We start from the raw sequence: 26385 nt of genomic DNA on the forward strand, positions 1-26385 counted from the left end.
TAGACATTTAAGATATTGACAAATATAATGCCTACTCATGTTAAGATGAGCATAGAGCATGGCATGATAGAATTATTACTAAATTGCACAGATCAAATTTATTCGTTCATAGTGTGTTAATATACTTTTTTTTATTGATATTTTACCGTTTGTTTTTCTATGTTGTGATGTTATGCTATTGTTTCAGAAAAAAAGGAGAAGGTTTGGTACCATTAAAACGTTTATCCCGCTGCAAATGTTTGCACCTGTCCAAAGTCAGAAATCTGAAGTACAGTAGTTGTCGTTTGTTTATGTAATTTATACGTGTTTCTCGTTTCTCGTTTTTTATATAGATTAGACCGTTGGTTTTCCCGTTTGAATGGTTTTACACTAGTAATTTTGGGGCCCTTATAGCTTGTTGTTCGGTTTGAGCCAAGGCTTTGTGTGGAAGACTATACATTGACCTATAATCATTATGGTTTACTTTTATAAATTGATATTTGGATTGAGAGTTCACTTGTCTCATTGGCACTCACACCACATATTCCTATATCCATATAGAGCCACGTGTATAGAGCATGGCAAGAAAGAATTATTTATCAATTGATCATTGGGAAGTTGAAAATGGCGGCTAAATTATAGAGATATCGTCCTGTTTTATATAGACGGCAAAATTATCAGTAAAACAGTAAACTTTTCCCTAATATACACCAATATACGTTTTTTTATTCTTTCCTACATTGTAACAGAGTTATTGTACCAGTATGTCTAACCAAAAGAAGGACTTTAGGTAACCATTCAATAACATCTACAATTCAAATCTGTGGTCAGATGTTTTAAAAAATAATCTTTTCCAGAATATTTTAACTTCAGAATATATTAAAAAAGAAAAGAAATAAAAATACGGAAACGTTTCCGATGTTGGTCTTGTTGTTATGAATTTTATTGTGACGTCCTCGTCCTCCATTGTCTTTGTAAACAAACTTAAAGAATTGCTATAAATTATAATCATCAGGTAACTGTATACATATTCACATGACCTTGATAACCTGTCACGAAATAAAATCATACGAATGATCAGGTCTGGGCTACGCCGGTGTTTAAAGCGAAAAACAGTAAAATGTCGCATGTGATTGAATCTCGGGTAGGGGGAAGGGCAGGGGTGCACTTCTGAATTAATACTTAGGCAGCAACCATTTGATTTTCTGGGGGGGGGGGGGGCTATGGTTTATTTTTCTGTACAAACTTTTTTTTTCGCCTGTGGCGAAAAACAATCTATTTTTTTCGCGACAAGTCGAAAACAATTTTTTTCTTTCAATTTTAGCATTACATATAGTGGCAGCTGAGGGTGAAACAAACAATTTTTTTTTTCTCAGAATCAAAAACAAATTATTTTTTTCTCCAAAAACTGGAAACAAACTTTTTTTTCCAAAAAAAACCATAGCCCCCCCCCCCCCCCCCCCCCCAGAAAATTAAATGGTTGCTGCCTTAATTGATAGGAAGTGTCGCAGGGGTTCTAACTTCTGTGTGGGTTCTGTTTTCCCATCATTTTCATATAATTTAGATTTTTAAAATGTATATACTTTCACAGTGAAGGTAAGAATGTAACCTTTTCCCTAGAAAACAGCTAGGAACACTAAGAAACATGACAGCCGAAGAATTTAAGGGAACTTTATTGACCTATTAAATAATATAATTCTGATAGTTTTACCCGACCTATTCACATATATTCAAGCTTGAAAATGCGACCTATTCAAGCGGTATGGCACGTCCTATCACCTTGTATATAAGAAATGACCCTCCTATGTTAAGGGGATGGTTGGGATCCCGCTAACATGTTTAACAAAAAAAGGGGGGTATTGACTATCCTTTCGGGTATAACTGTGACGACAGCACTTGCCAAATCATACCCTGTTCTAACCAGAAAACATCGAAAAACAAACCCTGTTCTAAACAGAATTATCGAAAAACATACCCTGTTCTAGATACGCTCAGAAAATGTATATTCTGTGTTAGACCGTATAAATAAGTAGCTGTAAAAACAAATCTCTATTGTCTTTTGATTTATTTTTTTTTTTGGTCCGCAAATATCAAAATCATCAAAAGGACCTTAAGAGAGCTAGCTCTACGTTTTCGCAGATAATAAATAAGATGCTGTTCTAGACCCGCCGGGTTCTAAACAGTATCGTAAAAGTAAAAATTAGCGATTCTGTTCTAGACAAATACTTTTTTTAAAAAGAGACCCTGTTCTCATCAGCAGTACATGAAAAAAGTGACCCTGTTCTAACCAGCAGGGCATGAAAAAGCAACCCTGCTGTGCGGCACGCTTGTACCACTAAAAACATAGGAAGTACCCCCCCCCCCCCCTTGTTTAACCCCGCCATATTATGTATGTATGTGCCTGTCCCAAGTTAGGAACCTGTAATTCAGTGGTTGTCATTTGTTTATGTGTTACCCATTTGTTTTTCGTTCATTTCTACATAAATTAGGCCGTAATTTTTCTCGTTTGAATTGTTTTACATGGTCATTTCGGAGCCTTTTAAAGCCGAATATGCGGTATGGGCTTTGCTCATTGTTGAAGGCCGTACGGTGATCTATAGTTGTTAATTTCTGTGTTATTTTGGTCACTTGTTGAGAGTTGTCTCATTGGTAATCATACCAATACCACATCTTCTTTTTTTTTTTTTTAATTAGAACATAAGTTTACCGCTTGCAGAAGAGTTCTACTACAATTGGCCCGTGATTCGTAGTCTTTTTGCGTTTAGAAGCATCGTCACGTCCGTTCCCATGTTGAGCGAGTGGTTATAAATATTATGATACTGTAACGTTTTCGCTCGGTGTTGCTATAGCGTTTTCGTTACTCTGAAGTGAAACTCTGACCCACTGACAAAACTAGACAATTAGCCAGACAAACTAATTCTCCACAATAAATACTGTTTCAAATGACTGCTCCCTTGGGTTAACTCAACCCTGTAATCCAATAGGTATATTTAAAGATGCGTTGTTTCAGAAGACAGAAATAAATAATTCGTTTCAAGTTAATGATTTAATGAAGTGTTACTATGATCAGTTATATATATATGTCATTCAAACAATTTCAATATTGTATATCTTTTTACATTAGATCAACACAATAAATAACACTTAAATAGTATGCAAGCTAGTGAGTACTCTGGTCAAGTTCTATATACACATGTATTAAATAAACAATCTTATTAACAAGTAATTATAGAAATCTCTATAATTATATAAGTGATGCCGACTTCTCAAATGTATAAGTTGCGACTCCGGGTTTTACTGTACTTTTTGTGAATATTCGAATTCGTAATATATATGTAAAGAATCGTTAATAATTGCAGTTTCTATACTGTTGGTATATCGAGTAAATAATACAAGAATAACTTTAACTGTTACTTTCTCTGAAGAAAAACTCTATTGACGTCTTATTAAAAGCGACCTTAAGACTCGAGACTGCGTCGGTGAGTCTCTGTATAAAATATGGAATATTTTATATTTTCTGACTTTTCTGTACTTTTTGTACGTCTAATGATCTCTAATCTCTAGAGTCCCTTATAATATAAATTTATAAAGCTATGTTTTACATAAAGTAAAACTCTGACAAAATATTTCCTAACCTTTTTTAAAAAGTGCAAGACTCAAATTGTAAGTTACAGTGCAGAAAGGATTTATTATTAGGCTTGTGATTGTAAGCAACCTTTTGCCACGGTAGTCCGATCACGACTAACGCGTTCAATGGTAGTGCAGTATATATACAACAAAAAGACTTGAAAGACTTCATATTGACGTCAAAAGCGACTCGAAAGACTCTATTTCAACGTAATATTGCCGTTCACGACAGTGCACTTTGACGGTTTACGGTAAAGCGACTCAAGTAAACATGGCGGACATTACAAGGAAAAAGAGAGACTCTGAGTCTCTAGAAACTTGACCAGGTTAACTAATTCACTCAATATAAATATATATAGAGATTAAAACAACATAATACAATCATCAACAAATATATAAAGGTAGGTCCAGCATAAGGAAATTCTGTATTTACACTGTACAAAAATAAATAGAAAGGCGACTCAGTTTCAGGGAGGACTTGACGTTATTTTTATCTTTGCTCAAGTTACTGTTCATAATAAATATCCAAGATAACTTATTCTAATAAAAAGAAACATATTCAAAAATTTATAAGTATCCAATACGGTTAAACAGAGATTTAATCTGATAAAAGTGAAAAGGGGGAGGGGACTAAAACTGTTGAACAACGAGGCCGAAATCCGTTACATTGCCCCCTTCTTTAAAAAATTGTCCGACCTCGGACAAGTTGATTTACTAAAATATTTTTTTTTTTTTTTTTTTTAGCATTTATAAATATAATACCTTTATAATACACATTTCTTCAAAATTGATTCAATAAATACAATAAATAAATGCATTTTATATACAACTATGCATATTCTCAACACACAACACTCTAACTGGAATGAAACATCTAAGTTTCATAAATATATATGTTCGTAATAACCAATCCCTTCCCAAACTATCAAAAACTTTACCCAACCCAAAAATTTTCCTAATTACTCTACCTTAAATATAAATTTTTACATAATAACTAATTTCTTAAAAGCCTATAATTGTCCAAATATAAAACTGTTCTAATGATAAAAGTCAAAATCCATGTATTCTTCCTCTATGTCCAGCTCTAGTTCTTCTTCTGTGCCTTTTTCCATTACCACTCTACAATCTTCTGTTTGGACTTCTCTCTCTTTCTTAATAACTCTCCTCGTCTGGGTGGCTGTTGTTGTAAGCACAACCCGCTTATCCACTGTTTGTGTACTGGTTTGTTGCACTTGACGCTCGTCTGTCTGTATGTCCTTCGACCTTAATATTTGGAAAGATGGATCTGGTACCCATGTTGCAAACAGTTTGTAAACTGTCCCATCTGGCAGAATACATATTTCTTCCTTCTTCACACATCCATAACCTACTGGCAATACACTGCCTGTATATTTCCCTGTCTTCTTTGCCTTCTCGGCCACTAGCATGCACTTTGAAGCTTCATATGAACACTGGAAGCGGGAGGGTGGAGCCTGAAATCTGTCTTCAGGACAGACTTCATCTCCAATAGCTGGCAAAGCCAAATGCCTACTATCCCTCAAAGTAGTAACTATGGAGGGTTCTGGTGTTGGTTTCTCAGGTACAATACTAGTTTCTTCTCTGGGCTCTTCCACAGCCTGTCTTGTAGGAGAGTCAAAAAGATCTACTAAGTTCTTCTTGACAGGTGACACGGAGCTGTAATCCTCAATTCCCAAGGAAATGCTACAAGGAGATATTTCTGACAATGGAGAAATGGGTTTAATAGACCTTGTTAATATAGGTGTTGTTGGTGGTGTTACTTCTCTTGGTCTAGTGACTGTGCAACTTTGTCTTGTATTAAAATTAGAGGTTGTCACTGGTTTTCTTGTTGGAGTTTCTGGGATAATAAGTTCTCTGTTGTTGGTTCTTGGATTCAGAATATGTCTATGGACATTCTTTTCATGCTCATTCAGGCGGAACCTCTTACTTGTTGGTACCATGTAAGTGCAAAATCTGCACTGAAGCATCTTCTTAGGATGTTTGTCCCTTACATGTCTTGTTAATTGGCTTCTTAGGTTGTACTGAGCACCACAGTGAAAGCAAAAGAAAACCATCTGAAGTATAAAAATACTGTTTTGAGAATATATTCAATTTCAACATACAGCACAGTTGACCAGTACCCATAATTTTGCTTGCATACTTTGGTAAGTATTTATACTTAAATTTCTGTTTTTCATTTTATTTAAAAAAAAAATGAAACACATTACTTTTTATTAACACACAGCAATAAACCTCGCTATGATTAATATATATATATGAACACACAAAATGCGTTCTTCATTTATTCAAACACATTTACTAGCTTTCAAATTTCAAATACGAATTTGAAACACATTTTATTTATTTTTCAGATTCCAGAGGCAACCACAGTGTTAACAGTATTGTCAGTTCTTTGATTTTCTTGTTCGTTGACCCAGTTTTGAACATCACCAAAGAATGGTTTAAGCCTATCATGATGCACAATTTGCATTTTAGACGTTGCTGTCTTTTTAATTTTATATATCAAATCCGATATAACTTCTATAACAAAGTACGGTCCATCCCAATTCCTTTGTAACTTTGGACTCAGTTTTGGCTTTCGATTAAAAGTATAAAGCCATACTACATCGCCTGTCTTGTATGTGTTCTCATGTGCCTTAACATCATACTGACGTTTTTGTTTATCACTATTTTTAGAAATATTTTGTCGTGCTTTAGCAGACACTTTCCATATGCTTTCCTGCATACTTTTAACATAATCATTGTGTGATACTGTTTCGTCGGGATATTCAATTTCTTGGGGGTGGGGACCATATATTAAATCAACTGGCAATTGTAGTTCTCTGCCTAGCATAAGCATACTAGGACTAAACTTAGTCGTTTCATGTTCTGATGAGTTGTAAGCCATTAAAGCCCAGGGAAGTTGCTCATCCCAATCCCTTTGATTTTTGCTGATGTATTTACTAATGGTATTTTCAAGAGTTCTATTGTAACGCTCCACAAGACCATTACTTTGTGGCCTAAATGATGTAGTCCTTGTTTTGTCAATTTTTAACTTAGCACACAGTTCCTTAAATAAACCAGACTCAAATTGTCTCCCTTGATCTGAGTGCATTTGACAAGGTATTCCAAATCTACAGAAGAAATGGTTAACTAAGTTATCAACTATGGTAGTAGTTTCCATATCTGGCATGGGAAAACCTTCTACCCATTTAGTAAAATAATCTGTTACAATCAAAGCATATTTGTTATTTTTATATGAAATCGGTAAGGGTCCTATTATATCCAAGGCAACTCTTTCCATGGGAGCACCCACATTGTATTGTTTCATTTTGCTTTTAGCTTTTCTGGGGGGCTGTTTGCGTGAATTGCAAACAATACAGTTTTGCACCCATTTGGTTATTTACCCAATAAAATCTATTCTGTGCTCGTGCCACAGTTTTGTGTATGCCAAAATGGCCAACTTGTATGTCATCATGTAACATTTTCATAATATTTTCTTTCCAGATTTCAGGGACTACGAATTGTAAATTACTTTCTTCAGTGGTACTGTTTATCCACTTTCGGTACAACACATTGTTTATTAGTACAATGCGATCCCACTGAGACCAGTATTTCTTAAGTTTTACATCGTGTAAAGCCACATCGGCCCATTCAGGTCTGTTATCATTATCAGACTTGAGACAGAATAAATTGAACAACACATTGTCGCTCTTTTGAGCTTCAAACATTTCTTCATTTGTTTTATGCTCATACCACATAGCTGAGTCTGTTTTATTTGAACAAGAGGCCTCTTGAGAGTCCTGCACTTTTGCCATTCTTAAAAAGTCAACCGTTTCAAAAGTTTCATCAGAATTATCAATTTCTTTTTGATCCTGTTTTGAACAATGATCACAAGGAAAACATTGTCTGCGAGACAAACCGTCTGCATTACCATGTTGTTTACCAGGGCGGTGACGAATTTCAAAATTATATGTGTTTAAAGTCTCAAGCCATCTGGCCATTTGACCTTCAGGATTTTTGAACCTGAGAAGCCAGGTTAAAGCTCCATGATCTGTTCGTACTTTAAAATGTGTACCATAGAGATAGTGATGAAAATGTTTAATGCTTAATATTACAGCCAGAAGTTCTCGTCTTGTTACACAGTATTGTCGTTGCGCTTTACTGAGGGATTTACTGTAATAGGCTACTACAACCTCTTTGCCTTCATGAAGTTGAGAAAGGACTGCGCCAATTCCGAAACCACTAGCATCCGTATCTAGTATGAATTGTTTTATCATATCAGGGTAGCCTAAAATTGGTGCAGACATTAAAGTCATTTGAAGTTTCTCAAAAGCTTCATTACATTCATTGGTCCAATTAAAAGTACAATTTTTTTCTGTTAATTTATGAAGTGGTCTTGCAATTTCAGCAAAATTTTTAATAAATTTGCGGTAATATGAACATGTTCCTAGAAAACTTCGAACATCTGTCATTGATTTTGGCAATGGCCATGTTTTTACACTAGCAATTTTATCAGGGTCTGTTGCTATACCCTCACTTGAGACAATATGTCCAAGGAAAGAAACCTGTTTCTGAAACAAACTACATTTTTTAGGTGAGACTTTTAGTCCTTGTAGTGCTATTCTATCTAATACATCACTTAGTCTGGATAAATGAGATTCAAATGAATCTGAAAACACTATTATGTCATCAATATAAATGAGACATGTCTGCCAATTAAGGCCAGCCAAAGTATACTCCATTAGGCGTTGAAAAGTGGCAACCCCATTACACAGACCCATAGGCATTACATTAAAATGAAATAGCCCTTTTGTACTCGTAAAAGCTGTTTTCTCCTTATCATTTTCGTCCATCTCAACTTGCCAATATCCACTTGAAAGATCAAGTACACTCAGCCATTTAGAGCCTCTCAGAGCATCCAGAGAGTCGTCAATGCGGCATAATGGATATGAGTCCTTAATTGTAAGGCTATTTATGGGTCTAAAATCTATACAAATTCTCGTGGAGCCATCTTTCTTAGTCACAGGCACTATACAAGATGCCCAGGGACTTTTTGAAGGCTCAATTATTTTACCGTCCAAAAGACGTTGAATTTCTTTATCGACTTCATCCCTTTTTGTTAGAGGTAAACGCCTAGGGGGTTGCTTTACTGGTTTGGCATTACCAGTGTCAATTTTATGTTTAATGGCAGTAGCCCTTCCTAAATCATCTTTATTTTTAGAAAATGTTTGATTGTGTCTTTTTAAAAGAGACTCTAACTGATCAATTTGACCCTCACTCAAAAGTTCACTACTCCTTAATTTCAAATCTTGCAAAAGACTCGGTAATTCATTTACTTCGTCACATGATGATGAACTCAACCGCCTGAGTTTTTCTGACCTTGGTTCATTTGAGACTGAACCTGTGTCAATAAGTTCACATGTGGCAACATGTGTGAAAGGCTGCATTATTTGTTCATATTTACTTAAGTTAACCATTCGTATAGGTACTTGACCACAACTAGGGTCCACTAGTGCTTTAGCAACTAGTAAAGTCTCAGTATGTTTTGATGGTAATGGTTCAACTATAGCATTCATTATACTACTTGAATCACCTTCAACAATTCCTGATATGATAACTTCTGTATTTGGTGGAATAGTAAGTTTGTCACTAAGTTTTATTTTAAAAGTTGAACTCATTTGACTCTCTTTTATACAATCTATTTTTGAGTCCTTCAATAATAGTACCCCTTTGCCCATGTCTATGGTACAGTTATTTTTATGTAAAAAATCGTAACCAATTACTGCTGGCACATCAATCTCTGCAACAGTAAATTTTTGAATAATGGTATAATTTCCTATTGTAATAGGTAAATCTACATGACCCATTGTATTTACAAAACTACCATCGGCCAAACAAAGCCGCTGGTTATTTCTTTGAATTTCCGGTTTAAACTCATTTGAAAGTTTTTCAAACTTTCTAGGGTGTATTACACAAATTGTGGACCCTGTATCAATTAAACAATTAACAACAACATCAACAATAAAACATTTAACAAACAAACTGTCTTGTTTATTTGACTTAATTAAACTAATGGACCTCGAGTCCCTTTCTTCAACTGCTGGTGAACGGTCCTTATCCCCAGCATTTACCAGTTTCCCTGTCTTTGAAAACTGTTATTTGTACTGTTAGACTGTGAATTTTGATTATTATAATTTGGAACAAATTTGTTACTTTTGACACAATTGTGTCTTTTGTCCCATTCAAATTTTCTGCATTCTTTCTTAATGTGACCCTTATTCCCACAATAAAAACACGTCATCCTACTAAAGTTTTGACTTTCTTTATTTGTCAATTTCTCCATTTGTTCACTTATCTTTGCCAAGCGAGTAACTACATCATATTCGGCAGAATCATCATTTTCGGACAACATGCGTGTTGCCGGTTTGGCATTATTTAATCTCTTTTGATCAACAGTGAAAGCTTCATATTCAAGACCAAACCTTACACAATCATCAATTGTCTTTGGTTCTCTTTGAAATATTGATAATTGTATTTTTGGATCATTAATTGCACGAACAAAACAGTCTTTGGCTAGTTGATCCCTTATTTCAATAGGTGCAGTCGGATAAGCTTGTCTAGTTACCCTACGAATTTCTTGTGCCATTTCTGGCAAAGTTTGACTAGGCTTTCTATAAATAGAATTCATTTGTACTTTGTACATATTTACTTGATTTGCAGGCTCAAAACGAGATGCCAAAGCAGATACAAGATAGTCATAATTTAACCTTTTAGCAGGCTCAATATCGGTCACTATTCCTTGTGCAACTCCACGTAAACTAGTTGCAAGTTCATAGGCTTTCATGCCGTTATCCCACTTATTCACAGTAGATATTAGTTCAAATTGAACTAAAAAGTCTTGCCAACTACCTGTTCCGTCAAACGTAATTGTTTTCTTATTTTTGAAATGAACTGACGGTTCATTTATTTGAGGTACACAATTATTGACTGTGTTATCATTTATATTAAAAATTGGATGGGAGTTCTCACTATAATTTCCATTCCCTGCTACTGCAGTAGTAGTCCTTCTTACAGGAGGAGTCATGGTGTCTACACACCCGTTTCTGTCCACTCGGACAGTACTGCACCCCTCATCAGTTATGTTGTGAGGTGCCTGCCATAGAGAGTTAGTGCTGGGCCCATAGCACTGGTCACTACTTAGACCGCGGAGATCTGCCTGTTGCCGCCTCCTGTCATTTAGGAGACCAGGGAAAACCTTATTACAAAAACTATCTCCCCCTCCATAGGATTCCCGTGATTTGCGACACTCGTCGCCTGAATGACTCTCCAATAAACCCATTAACATGCTTTCCCTCTCCCTTATTTCATTTAACTCTTGTTTAAGTTTAGGTACATCTATATTTTCTGTTGAAGTCTGAATTGAATTTTCAGTAGCTCCCGCTTGAGCTCGTGGACTAGTGAATTCATCATGCTTTTCCCTATTGACCCGCATTTGAACCTCCCCTGATGGTGTCAAATCAATAAGACTCCTGTTCATATCTGAGTCCAGGTTCACGGACATTGCGGGGAGCCGTGATCGAACCCCAAACGGACTTGCACTATTTTCATCTTCTTCTATAACAACAAAACTGGGTTGTCTGACATTTGTTTTTGACATATTTATTTATAAAACGGAATTAAATATATTTATTTAAATATTTATATGAATTTCACTTCAGCTTAGTTCGGAGAGCCCCTTAGAATTTGGGACTCCCCACATTGGCCACCAAATGTAACGTTTTCGCTCGGTGTTGCTATAGCGTTTTCGTTACTCTGAAGTGAAACTCTGACCCACTGACAAAACTAGACAATTAGCCAGACAAACTAATTCTCCACAATAAATACTGTTTCAAATGACTGCTCCCTTGGGTTAACTCAACCCTGTAATCCAATAGGTATATTTAAAGATGCGTTGTTTCAGAAGACAGAAATAAATAATTCGTTTCAAGTTAATGATTTAATGAAGTGTTACTATGATCAGTTATATATATATGTCATTCAAACAATTTCAATATTGTATATCTTTTTACATTAGATCAACACAATAAATAACACTTAAATAGTATGCAAGCTAGTGAGTACTCTGGTCAAGTTCTATATACACATGTATTAAATAAACAATCTTATTAACAAGTAATTATAGAAATCTCTATAATTATATAAGTGATGCCGACTTCTCAAATGTATAAGTTGCGACTCCGGGTTTTACTGTACTTTTTGTGAATATTCGAATTCGTAATATATATGTAAAGAATCGTTAATAATTGCAGTTTCTATACTGTTGGTATATCGAGTAAATAATACAAGAATAACTTTAACTGTTACTTTCTCTGAAGAAAAACTCTATTGACGTCTTATTAAAAGCGACCTTAAGACTCGAGACTGCGTCGGTGAGTCTCTGTATAAAATATGGAATATTTTATATTTTCTGACTTTTCTGTACTTTTTGTACGTCTAATGATCTCTAATCTCTAGAGTCCCTTATAATATAAATTTATAAAGCTATGTTTTACATAAAGTAAAACTCTGACAAAATATTTCCTAACCTTTTTTAAAAAGTGCAAGACTCAAATTGTAAGTTACAGTGCAGAAAGGATTTATTATTAGGCTTGTGATTGTAAGCAACCTTTTGCCACGGTAGTCCGATCACGACTAACGCGTTCAATGGTAGTGCAGTATATATACAACAAAAAGACTTGAAAGACTTCATATTGACGTCAAAAGCGACTCGAAAGACTCTATTTCAACGTAATATTGCCGTTCACGACAGTGCACTTTGACGGTTTACGGTAAAGCGACTCAAGTAAACATGGCGGACATTACAAGGAAAAAGAGAGACTCTGAGTCTCTAGAAACTTGACCAGGTTAACTAATTCACTCAATATAAATATATATAGAGATTAAAACAACATAATACAATCATCAACAAATATATAAAGGTAGGTCCAGCATAAGGAAATTCTGTATTTACACTGTACAAAAATAAATAGAAAGGCGACTCAGTTTCAGGGAGGACTTGACGTTATTTTTATCTTTGCTCAAGTTACTGTTCATAATAAATATCCAAGATAACTTATTCTAATAAAAAGAAACATATTCAAAAATTTATAAGTATCCAATACGGTTAAACAGAGATTTAATCTGATAAAAGTGAAAAGGGGGAGGGGACTAAAACTGTTGAACAACGAGGCCGAAATCCGTTACAATACTATATTACACGATTTCTTTTGGCAAATTAAATTCTTGTAATTGATATAATCAGCACTAACATCCTTGAGGAATTGTGAAAAGTACCCATGGTACTTTATATCTGGTGAATACGTCATATAGGCAAGCCATATTGACGCGAAACTTTCCGTTGAAGGACATCACTCGAATTTTTTTGCTAGCTATTGGTTTCTTTACGTTTAGATATGGTAATCAAATGTATTCGGTTTCCAAAAGGTACAAAACAGTTAATAAAGGAAATACGATATGGTAACCCCCTCACAAGTTGAATCTGAATAATCAGAATTAGACGTTTGCTTGTTTTGGCATGACAAAGCTTAAACAAAGAACTATACTAATAAGTGGAATGAACTATGTGTTGATAAAAGGTCTGTAATTATCAGTCGATGTTCAATTTAATCATCATATTGTCAATATAATACTTCCATGGTTTAATGATAAATCAGCAACGTAGTTCTTCAATTGGTTTTACAAGGCAACGCGTGAGATATAGAGGACTGTTTAAACAATAATTATATTACATTTTATTATTACATAAAAGGATAAATCAGGGATCCTGATTATTGCTAGTTCTATACTGATGGAGAAAAATCACTTCTTCTGATCTGTTTCCACCTTTTTTCTTTGAAATAATGAGCCATGTAATATCCTATCTGGTCTTTAATCTTCCAAATACATGTATACAGATATAAATTATCTATAGGTTTTTCTCCTAATAATTGTCATCAATGCGGATTTGTCGCGAAGCCTTTTCTCCTAATAATTGTCATCAATGAGGATTTGTCGCGAAGCCAGTCACCCAACATCGATTACCCTCATAGGGTGACTGGCATATATCATTGAATTTCTCAACCTTGGGAAATAAATCGGGAATGTTATATCTAATATCCCTTGCAGAGGGAGTGACACCCTATATCTAAAAGTAACTAACGACCGCTAGAAAACACTCTCTGATGGACCATACATGTAGTACGTTGTTGACTTGTTTGAAAGGAAATATCGGCACTGTCCAACTTAACCTAAAACAAGAAGCAATCCATCCCGTTTTTCATACCCGGTTGGATAACATTCTAGAACCTTCCTTTTGTTGTAATTTGTTTTTGTCGTAAACCTAATATGCATGAAATATTTGCCCCTAGACGTTAGGGAAGCAAAATTCAAGCAATCAAATATGAATGAATTTGTGCGAATTGAATTTTATAAATGATCTAGATTGCTTGAAGTTGTTAAGTTGCTACTGTTTTGTTAACCGTATTTTTTCAATAACAGCACCATCGATCTTTTAAATAAAATTATAAATATATATTTACTTGAACATCTATTTTCTAAATGAAGACTTTTCTCTCCAGTTACTAGTATGATATGTTTGTAAGTAAACTTAAAGGGTGTTGGTATCATTGTAGCTTATGACAACACGGAACACTTCTTTTTCTCACAAGATCATCTTCAGAGATTCTAATTTGAGAGGACTTCGAAAAAATTATCATTTTGTTCTTGATTTGGACTTTACCAGTAAGACTATACCAATAGAGATTTGTCTCTAATGTAACTGGAATCTAAAATGACAGTTTTCTCCTCTTTCGAAGTTTTCGTAGACAATTTTCGCTCTTTCCAGTAAAAATTGTTATTTTATTTTCTGCAATAAAAACTGCAAACTGGTAAAAAAAATATGTTTTAACATCCCCCCCCCTCTTTCTCCGGTCCCGTAGTCTAAACAATAACAAATGCATTACGAATCAATAATACATAGTTTAATATAAACATCAGTCAAAATTCAAGAATAATATTAAGTAGCATACCAGCAAAATATTAATTTTGATGTTTTCGATTAATAACCTTTTTGACAGTTTAATTATTATAAGAAAATTTAGGTCAATGTATACATATGTATACACTTTTTTTCATTAAATACGAATCTACAATATTGGACCTTTTTCCAATGTTTTGAGCTGCATCATTGATGGCGCATTATTTGTGCATCATAAAAGCAAAATAATTGTGAAAGATAAAATTGCACATTGAATGATCGATTGCATAGGAAGTGCATAATTTATTTATGTTACAATAAAACAGCTAGTCATTTATGAATTAAGACTACTTTGACTACAAATAACTCTAAACAATTGCCATGTATACATAATTAGAACCTTAAGGTCGTGTTACGTGTTTGACACCAACTTGTAATTGCATAGGACTTTAGTTTTTTTAAAATCATTTATCTCCTACAAACGAAGGTAAGAACATTTCCATATGGTTCATGTATACTAGTAGACAAAAATGGTTTGAACGTCTTAACATACATATATATATATATATATTTATATATATGTAAATTAGAATGTTTTCGCTCCATATCGAAACCGGAAATAGCTAGGGGTATCAGGACATGAGATTTACTGTTCTAGTACATGCTGTTAAAAACCTAAAAAAAAAAAAATGAAATGCGCGAGATTTCCGATGTTATAATTTTCCCAGGTCAGAATAATCATTGCATCATTCCTGATGCCCCACCTCACTAACCCATACCTCAGAATATTACATGTGTAACATGAAATTGGTCACAGGCTATCGAAACAAACCGCAACAACGTTAAAGGAAGTTTTACATAATTATATAGTATTTGTACAAAGTTGAACATGTATCTGAACTTTAAGATGAAAGGCCAAGCTTGTTTGAATTATAATTCAATGATATGTAAAACAAAAAGAAAACATAAATCTGACATATTTTTAATGTAAACATAAGTGGGTTTTTTTTGTAAGATGTCCTTATTGATAGTACGTTTAAAAGATAACCAACCTGTTATTCATTAGAAGTGTGTCCTTTAGTGGGCTGTCGGGGTCATCTTCAAACTATCATGATGATAATAAATCATCCAGTGGACGAAATCAATACCATGAGTCCTTATTGAAACATTACAATCGTGAAATCAGGACGCTATTCAGTGACCAAAAACAAAAATGTTAGACATTATTAGATACCACTCGTTAGGGCGTTAGTCCGATTGGTTGTAACTTATTTTTAAACATCAAGATTAATGCAAAAATAAAAGCTTAAGATAAATTAGGAATGGGTCTTTCGAAAATTTTATTTTATTTTATGGTAAATTATAAATAAAAGAAGATGTGGTATGAGTGCCAATGAGACAAGTAATGCTCCTTGTTGAAGATCGTACTTTTATCTTTTATGGGTTACTTTTACAAATTATGACTTGCATTGAGAAGTCTCATTGGCACTCATACCTTCTATCTTCTTCTGTCTATTTGAATTGTACTTGCATATTACATGTGTCCTTAAGTTTTTGCATTGTCAAGTTGGAGGACCAGGGATTTTGTTTTTGAAACTCCGATTTTTAACTGAACGGCAAAACACGAATGTGTCGATTAGGCAGCGGGTATCTTAGGGTGGCACTATATCGGTTTTGTGAAACATTATAATTTCTACGCACAAGTTTAGGCTCTTGGCCTTGTCAACAAAATAATTATAATCTTTATTGCAAAATTACACCCATAAGGGTCAAGCAATACAAACAAACAAATATATATTTTAAATACGATGCAATACAATACAATATAATAGAACATATCTTAAAAGTTCAATTATAAATTTATGTATAAAACACAATCATAAGCTTGTCTGAAATATACACACGTTTTTTTTTTACTTTCAATGTTTTTTTTTCAATTTCTTTTATGATGGGAGATGAGCATGCATTGTTAATTTAAATAAGTCCTTTAATTATTCTATTTCTCATTCTAAATTCTAAATTTGAAAAAATACAAATTGACAGCCTACATGCAATATATTTTGATAATTTAATCATGAACCCGAAAATAGAAAGAAGTGCATAATAAAAGAATAGTTCCTTGTGTATATACATGAATTGAATGGCCTGTTGACATTGTAAATTGTGTCATATATTACGCTTACCTCAGAATTTAAGTTTCGTTTCGCCCTTGTTAATCGATTGTAAATTTTGATATACCGATAACAACAAAGACCCGACAGAAGACACTAGATGATCCTAGATTCAAATTCGACGAAGAGCTGAACTTCCTTTGATCAAAGCTCAGCTAATACAACAATAACGACCTAGACATAATATAGAGTTATAAAAGTGTTTATATATAATTACAAGAGGATAATGGTGTAAAGCGATTATGTTAACAAGTTGACAAAAGTTTTTGTGATGTTTTGATAATGTATATTCAGCTTTTATTTTAATGCAGTGTAGTGACACAAAAATTTAAAACCTTTTTGCAGAAATGTCAACATTGACTCTTTGTTCATTTAACATGGGGTCCACAGAAGAAGAAACAGTGATGGAAAACAAGAGGAAAGTAGTTATAGCAATGGATGGGAGTGAGCATGCTATGTATGCATTACAATGTAAGTAATTTACTTGACATATATAGTCGCAATATTTTTTACAGGATTATTATGAAAACATCAGTGATGAAATTGTAAATATAATTCTTATTTAACATATAATTGATTTTTGAACATTGGATTATAAGCGGAAGGAAATTAACTGTGCATCGTATTCATAATGCACTATAGATGTGCAGTATGTAAACAAACGTAGCCATGGGGTTTTAAATAAATACTGTATTGTCATTTTGTTAATTATTATAAATGTATGCACTTTGCTCTCAACGCGATCAATACTTTTATCATTTTACATATTTAAGTAGATGTGCGTGTTGAGGACATAAACATATAAATGAAATCCATTTATATCCTAGCGATTAGAATTTTTCATTAAATGTAAAATATGGCTAAGGTCTATAGAGGCTAAGTTATTTCCTGTCACAGACGACGTTGAAATTCAATTATGTTTTCGTTGTGTATTTGTTCCTGTGGATTGCAATTTGTCTTTTTTTTTTTAGTTTTATCCATGGTACAATGTATTATCTGTTTCTTTGGAATTATGATTTTCGAATGCCCCCCTTAATTGGTATCTTTCTTTTTGTTTTGCTGCTTTTTGCACATTGAAATATCTGGTCCCATGAATAACTATATCCGACGTGTCGGTGGTCGACCTATTTCAAGGCACATTTTAATCCCTTTATATCCATCTTAATTGACTATTTTTTGTAGAACCGGCCTCTTCCTTGAGATTCCCGTACTGAATATGCTTGAAATATTTTCCACTGGATGTTAAGCAAACAACAATTAATTAATTAGTCTAAATAACTGATTCCGTATTTAATTAACGTTATTTTACATAAATGCAGTTCATACACTTTATTTCATTTTGATTACATACAATCTCTGTTTATTGTGCATAGCAGGCCAGGGGCGGATCCAGCCATTTAAAAAAGGGGGGATTGCTATATGTCCCCATTCAAATATATTGATCGGCGAAAAAAAGGGGGGTTCCAACACCTGGACACCCCCTCCCCCTGGATCCGCCAATGCAGGCAATACTATAATTGAAGTATAATATATGTATGTAGCTGTTAATAACTGCCTCGTTAGTCACATGGTGACGTGCTCGCCATTAGTGTGGAAGGTCATGTTAGGTTGGATCTCCGGCCGAACCAAACACAGACTTAGAAATTAGCATATGCTGCTTAATATTCGCTTCTTAACCAATAGAGTAGGAATTTGGATTGAAGACGAACGACTGCGTGGCTTGAAGTCAGCTAGGAGATTATTTTTACCCTAGCGTTCTCTGGTAATTTTCGTGAACTGTACTTCGAAACCACCCTACATGTAATTCCATGTCTAATTTACAAATAAAATATTGATCATACATTGTATTTAAAACATTTTAGTGCAATCATCTAATCTTCTACCATAATTCTTAACGAACAAAATGCCATTAGTCTTTCTTTCTCCACGTGAGTTTTTCGTCTGCTTAAACTTTTCGATTTGTATTTGATAAGACGTTCGTATATTGGTGGTGCAAACATGATAAAGGATTTTTACAGAAAAATGCACCAATCGTTTTATAATCCGAATACAATCAGTCACAATAAAGTCAGTATTTTCTACGATGCATGGAAACAGGTATTCAGATAAGATTTCAAAAATGATAAAATTCGCCGAATGGAGCAGATTTGAGCCCAATATAATTACATGAAAATGTACATGTCTTCTATCAATATACTCAAAATGAAATATTTTGTTTGCTGTCCTACGTACTCTCTGTGACAATAAGTTTTGTCTTGACACCTCGTCTATGGAAATTAATTTCTTTTTGTAATTATTTGCCGTCCACAGTCATGTTGGTATAAAATTTATAAACACTATGATGAATAGGGAAAAAAACCAAATTATATTTATAAAACGGCATTCATAAAGGATTACAGTTGTCGCTTTCTTAACGTCCGGTAAAAAATACTTCATCCCTTTACAAAAGTTTACAAAATATCCATTATTTATACGAGATTGCAGAGTTGGAAAACCAGAACTTTTGGAAATAAGTTAGCCGTGCAGCAGGCCACATTTGAACCAAGTTTAAGAGTTGATGCAAGGGTTTGTTAACTTCTATGCATGCCATTTGGTCTCTTGTGGAGATTTGTCTCATTTACAACAATACCACTTCTTTTTATTTTTTGTTTTATATATCCTGTTCAACCTTTGTAGTAGCATCAAAGAAGAGAGATATTTGAACATTGTATTACAACAACCAAATTAACATGCACAATTCTATCAAAAGAACTAACTATTTTAAAATGTATTTTTCAGGGTACAAAGAAAACGTCCACAGATCAACTGATTACGTGTACCTGATACATTCCATAGAACTTCACCACGTGCTTCATAATTCAAAATGGCAGTATTGTAAGTCTTACTCAGTTCTTTGTCGTCCAAATACTTCATGTGACATACTAACTCAAAATGGCAGTATTGTAAGTCTTACTCAGTTCTATGTCGTCTACACGTGACATACATTACTCAAAATGACAGTATTGTAAGTCTTACTCAAAATGTCTCAAAACTCATTATTGTAAGTCTTTCTCAGTAATTTGTGGTCTGAATACCACACGTGACATACTAACTCAAAATAGCAAGTGTAAGTCTTACTCAGTTCTTTGTCGTCTGAATACCACACGTGACATACATTACTGAAAATGGCAGTATTGTAAGTCTTACTCAGTTCTTTGTCGTCTGAATACTACATGTGACATACATTACTCAAAATGGCAGTATTGTAAGTCTTACTCATTTCTCTGTCGTCTGAATACTACATGTGACATACTACAATGTAACTCAAAATGTCATTTTTGTAAGTCTTCTCAGTAATTTGTGGTCTGAATATGTGGTCTGAATACCACACGTGACATACTAACTCAAAATGGCAGTATTGTAATTCTTACTCAGTTCAATGTCGTCTACACGTGACATACATTACTCAAAATGACAGTATTGTAAGTCTTACTCAAAATGTCTCAAAACTCATTATTGTAAGTCTTTCTCAGTAATTTGTGGTCTGAATACCACACGTGACATACTAACTCAAAATAGCAAGTGTAAGTCTTACTCAGTTTTTTGTCGTCTGAATACCACACGTGACATACATTACTCAAAATGGAAGTATTGTAAGTCTTACTCATTTCTCTGTCGTCTGAATACTACATGTGACATACTACAATGTAACTCAAAATGTCATTTTTGTAAGTCTTTCTCAGTAATTTGTGGTCTGAATATGTGGTCTGAATACCACAAGTGACATACTAACTCAAAATGGCAGTATTGTAAGTCTTATTCAGTTCTTTGTCGTCTGAATACCACACGTGACATACATTACTCAAAATGAAAGTATTGTAAGTCTTACTCAGTTCTTTGTCGTCTGAATACCACACGTGACATACATTACTCAAAATGGCATAAGTAAGTCTTACTCAGTTCTTTGTCGTCTGAATACTACATGTGACGTACTTATCCAAAATGGCCACATTGTAAGTCTTACTAAGTTCTTTCTCGTCTGAGTACTACATGTGACGTACTAATTCAAAATGGCAATATTGTAAGTCTTACAATTATTTTTTGTCCTAATATTACATAGCTCAATATTGTTACATGTAAGTAAGTTCATGAAAAAGTGCCGGAATCGATGGGTTGTTATAAAAACTGCCCAAATTATTTAATATGAAACAATAAAGGGTGGCAGGTAAATGAAACTTATATATATAAAGAGATACATGCAAAAGAAGAAATTGAAGCCCAATTTATTCGGATCCAAGGTCGTCATTCGACTTCAGTAGCAACGAAGGGTCCATTTTTGACGGGAAAATATCAACTTTTTGATATGGGACGAGCTCTGTCGTCCAATAGCCCCAGATTGTCTCATGGACATAACAGTCGAGCAGAGTAAGCTCGGCCTTATTGAAAATAAAATGAAAAATATTAAAAACAAATTTACTAAAAATTAAATTAAAAAGGGAAAAATGGATGTTCATTCTCGAAGTCCTTGAGATTAAATTCACAAAATTACAGCAACCTGACGACGCAAAAAAGAACCAAACACCATCCGAGGTTTATCGTTTTATCCATATAAACAAAATATTGAAATTTGTTTGATTTTAGAATGAATTCAAATTAAATTCACCATGGTAATATTATATTTATACAAGTCGTTATAGTGTCTGATCGTCTTCATATTCCACACTTGTTATGACCGCTTTTGTATCAAACAGACTGAATTTCTACTTTTATTCGATTTTCTAAAATAGATTATGCATTTATAGGGAATGGTTGACATGATACTCATATAAATGCTCATAAGTCAATAAAAATAACCATTTGATTAATTTGATACCAATTAACTATATAGAATTATTGTCTGGTGACTGTCCATTAATAACCACAAGTAATATTAGCGGACAATTATTTACTTAGCATGTTGTTCCGAAAGCTGTTTTCGTGAAAAATAGTTAATATATCCAGCATGCTATCCTTTAATTGACTGCGCCACAGGCTTACATTCAAAACAGCTGTTCTTTGAATTTTTGGAAAATAAAAATGCTATTCATAGGAAACATTTTCCATGGAAATTTCATGAATATAGTAATATGAATTTGTGATGATCGCCTCATGCCACGAAATAAACCAACTTCGAAACCTTGAAGTCAAAACTAGTTTTTGTCGAGCCTGGGACTTTTGTCGCAGAAAGCTCGACATAGGGATAGTGATCCGGTGACGGCGGCGGCGGCGGCGTTAGCTTACTTCTTAAAAGCTTTATATTTTAGAAGGTGGAAGACAAGGATTCTTCATACTTTGTATATAGATGCCTCACGTTACGAAGTTTCCGTCAGTCATATGTCCAATGTCCTTTACCACATTTTCATGGTTCAGTGACTACTTGAAAAAAAAGTTCAAATTTTTTGTAATGTTAAATTCTCTCTTATTATAAGTAAAAGGATAACTATATTTGATATGTGCGTACCTTGCAAGGTCCTCATGCCCGTCAGACAGTTTTTACTTGACCTCGACCTCATTTCATGGATCAGTGAACAAGGTTAAGTTTTGGTGGTCAAGTCCATATCTCAGATACTATAAGCAATAGGTCTAGGATATTCGGTGTATAGAAGGACTGTAAGGTGTACATGTCCTACTGACAGGTGTCATCTGACCTTGACCTCATTTTCATGGTTCAGTGGTTGTAGTTAAGTTTTTGTGTTTTGGTCTGTTTTTCTTATACTGTATGCAATAGGTGTGCTATATTTGGTGTATGGAATGATTGTAAGGTGTACATGTCTAGCTGGCAGGTGTCATCTGACCTTGACCTTATTTTCATGGTTCAGTGGTCAATGTTAAGTTTTTGAGTTTTTGTCTTTTTTTCTAAAACTGTATGCAAAAGTCAATTATATTTGGTGTATGGAAATATTATATGATCTATTCTTGTAAGGAAACAGAAAACATTGAATCCAGCAAATTACGCGTCGTGTGAAAATTTTCTTTGAAATTATGTATAATATTATACTAGTTTTAAAATGTTTGAGTAAAAGCTAATTAATTACAGTAATAAATAATGAAGAATAAATATAATACCAATCTCTATTTTGTACATGTTTGTTATGACTGCAATAGCAACCTTTAGGTAATAGAAACCAAGAGAAGCGCATTCATAAGTTTGGACAGCTATATTTGCTTCCAACAATGTGTAAATTTATAAAAAAACGTCCAAGAGATGATCGTTCGTTTAGGTTAGAAATTTTTAATATTACTTTATACATGTATATGTAATTTACACATGCTATATGAATTTGTATAATGATGATATGTATTATGTTCTCTGTAACAATTATTTTAAGAAAATAAAGTATAATTCATTTATTCATTTAACAGGCGTTGATTCAAGGGGCCCATTTTTCCATTTGTAAAAACATGGTCCTCTCACTTCCAATTCTAATGAGTGTAAGGATTGCCCCCCGCTTCCTCCCAATAAGATCCGGGCATCTACACCTGTTAAAATAAAAACACATTCTGCTTGGATTTATTAACGAAGTATCGGACTTGACACATACATACAAATAATGCAATGTAATAGGCGACTAACCAGTTTTCGAATTTGAGTTATCTCCCGTTTGATATGAAATATACAAAAAAAATGAATTCTATGTTATTTTGGTGTGTCTTATAATTATTAAAGAATTATGTCACCTCGAGATGTCCCTAAAATAAGAATGAATATATGTCCATTTACCGTACATAGAAAGATCATAAATATATCCATTATATTATTCGAATTTTCAGCTCCACAACATAACAACATTGAAACTGTTGGACCATTAATAAAAGAAGAACATGTTATCATCCAAAATAAATTGGAAAAATTCTCACAGCATCTTAAAGATCTCCAGGTAAGGTTTCAGCTTCTTAGTTGACTTTGTTTTATTGGTGCAACATCTAGTGGCATAACAACCATTAAACAAAAGTAAACTGGACATGACGATTAGAAAAACAAATCCGAAAATAAGTTGAAATTCTTGAGAGCGAAGTTCTTTCACTCAATTGTTAACGTCATGTTTGTTTCATCTGACAGAAATTCCTCTTGAAACTTTGTTGTTATAAACAACACCATAACACTTGTTCCTAATGGAGGACATCATGATGGTGTATATACCGTTTTTGTCGATAGAAATTTGTTTAGGTTATATTGGAAATAATATTCTAGATTTTTTCTTTTATTTTTGGGTCTTATAAATCATATTGAAACTTCTATCTCATGGCAGTCAATTGTCGAGATTCTGGATCCAGTTTCTAAACTTTCCTAGATTGATGACATCCCTAAATTGCACTTTTGATTTAGTTATAAGTTTTCCTTTTTTTATTTTTAGATTGATGGCGAGGCTAAACCAGTTGAAGCCAAAAGCGCGGGAGAAGGTGTTGTGCACGAAGCAAATGAACTGGGAGCCAATGTAATCATTACTGGTACCCGAGGATACGGGAAAGTTCGTCGCACAATTCTGGGAAGTGTTAGTGACTATATCATACACCATTCTTCAGTGCCTGTTATTGTTTGTCATAAAAAGAAAGAAAAACATTGAAACGTATAGTAGGAATCCAGTTTGTTTCCAAGAATTAACAGGACCGTGTTACTAACATAAAACTGCATCGGAATATAGTCCATAACATTTGGCATTAAATCTGAACTTTAAAATGCCATGTTTTGAAAGTGATTTTTGAATGTAATGAAATATAACTTACAATTTTTTTACGCCATTGTCCTGTTAAACATTTACTGTATACAATTGTCCGATAATTGTCCGATGTATCAAATGAATCCTTGGTGAGTTGTATCGACTTGTTCATGATTCTCGAAAATAAAATAAGATCTAACTATTTATAATATATGTGGTGTATCAAATGAAATCCCAATATATTAACTCTCGAATATTATGGATACAATAAAAGGCACATATAATGATAAGAATCGTGTTTTTTCCCTTTTAAAACATTCTCAAGAAGTACTTGGATCTGGGAACAGTATATTTAACGGGAAATGAATCTGATACGCTTTTCAGTATAAAGTTGATAAAATCTCGGACACTCCGAGACTTCCCGAGATTTATGGATTTTGATAGCGTCTGACTGAAATTTTATAGGAACTGCTCATTAAATAAACCACATAACTCTAATCGGAAATAAATACATGTTTAATCATTTAGTAGATGTATTTTGTCATATAAAATTATAAAAAAGTTTGATTTATTTGATGTGAAGTGCTTTATAATAGTTTCGGAATTTGTAAATCATCGCGGCAATGGCGGTTAATATATATGTTCCTGCTTGGATGTACCTGATTAACGTCTTGGTCTCGGAGATATTATCAAGAATTGAACGATGGACAATCTGCGGGATGAATACTTCTTACTATCTGATTGGAAGATATAAGGGAGCTACCATTTGATTTTTATGGGGGGGGGGCTAGGATGAAAAATGTTGTCCTGCTTTTTTTTTTAGTTGTAATCTCTGTCCTGCCTTTTTATTTTTTACTCTATTTGGTCCTGGCTTTTTTTTTACCAAGTTGCTCATCCTGCCTTTTTTTTTTTACTCAAAACTCCTGTCCTGCCTATTTTTTTCAAATTTCATCCTAGCCCCCCCCCCCCCCCTCCCCCATAAAAATCAAATGGTAGCTCCCTAACTGAGACGTGAATAATTAAAGTTCGTTGATTGGTTTGGATAATCCAAACCTAGTTAATGTCTTTCAATCCCGTAGAGTATCGGATTTTTACTATTTTAGCAATTATATTTTGCTAGTCACAAATCATTCATGAAGATACACGGGTAACCTTTATCTATAAATATTTTGCTAGTCACAAATCATTCATGACCGATACACGGGTAACCTTTATCTATAAAAATCGCAAACACGTAAACACGCATATGACTGTTTCACATTCAATCCAATCGCTCACTGTTTCGTACATTTTATACATGAAAAACAAGAAAACTTGAACAGGGTTATGCTATTCCATGATGAGAGAATGAATTGTTTGACAAACATGTAAAGCATTTACAACCATGATTTGAAGGATTAGTACGATAAGGACATTATTTGACACACAACATTAAACGACATACTACGGCTTTATAACAATGTGTGGTAAAAAATTGTTGATTAATATGCAAAGCTATTCTGAATGAATTAATCTACAAAGTGAGAACACTTTCCACTTTTATCAGCTAAGAGACGGCTAGCTTTTTTCAAAAGCTATTACTTGTATTTAATCTGCAGTTGATTGGTCACAACACCAGAAAACCTGTTCGATTTATATATTTAACACCGGTACCGATTGCTCGCTGTTCAGTATACCCAGTTTTACATCGTTTTTTGTTTGATTGAAGTCCATAGTGTCAAAGTGATTTAGGATAAGCGTTCACTGTCTATCGTCCTGTTTTACCGGTTCCTGTTTTCTTGGATTTTTATGTTTTTATCGGTTGTCTGTCGTTTATTGTCATTATAAAAGATTTAGAATGCCATTCCCTTTTTAACATAAAAAATATACTTGGGTTGGTAAATATTCTTGACTGGAATCTAAGGCTACTATAAAGTCT

General features: G+C 33.8%; 1 protein-coding gene across 2 annotated transcripts; it reads left to right on the forward strand.

The window, feature by feature from the left end:
* Positions 1 to 905: 905 nt before the first annotated feature.
* On the forward strand, positions 906 to 24676 carry LOC143080403 (uncharacterized). Of its 2 annotated transcripts, XM_076256247.1 has the most exons (5): positions 906 to 994; positions 17137 to 17262; positions 19570 to 19665; positions 23581 to 23687; positions 24165 to 24676. In XM_076256247.1, the coding sequence occupies exons 2-5, from the start codon at positions 17139 to 17141 to the stop codon at positions 24372 to 24374; spliced, it is 537 nt and encodes a 178-aa protein (XP_076112362.1). In that variant the 5' UTR covers positions 906 to 994; positions 17137 to 17138; the 3' UTR covers positions 24375 to 24676. The 2 variants fall into 2 exon arrangements, with proteins under 2 accessions (XP_076112362.1, XP_076112354.1); XM_076256239.1 differs by lacking the exon at positions 906 to 994 and having other exon boundaries at positions 16863 to 17262.
* Positions 24677 to 26385: the final 1709 nt, after the last annotated feature.

This window comes from Mytilus galloprovincialis, chromosome 1 (genome assembly GCF_965363235.1).
Source record: "Mytilus galloprovincialis chromosome 1, xbMytGall1.hap1.1, whole genome shotgun sequence".
NCBI classification, from domain to species: Eukaryota; Metazoa; Mollusca; class Bivalvia; order Mytilida; family Mytilidae; genus Mytilus; species Mytilus galloprovincialis.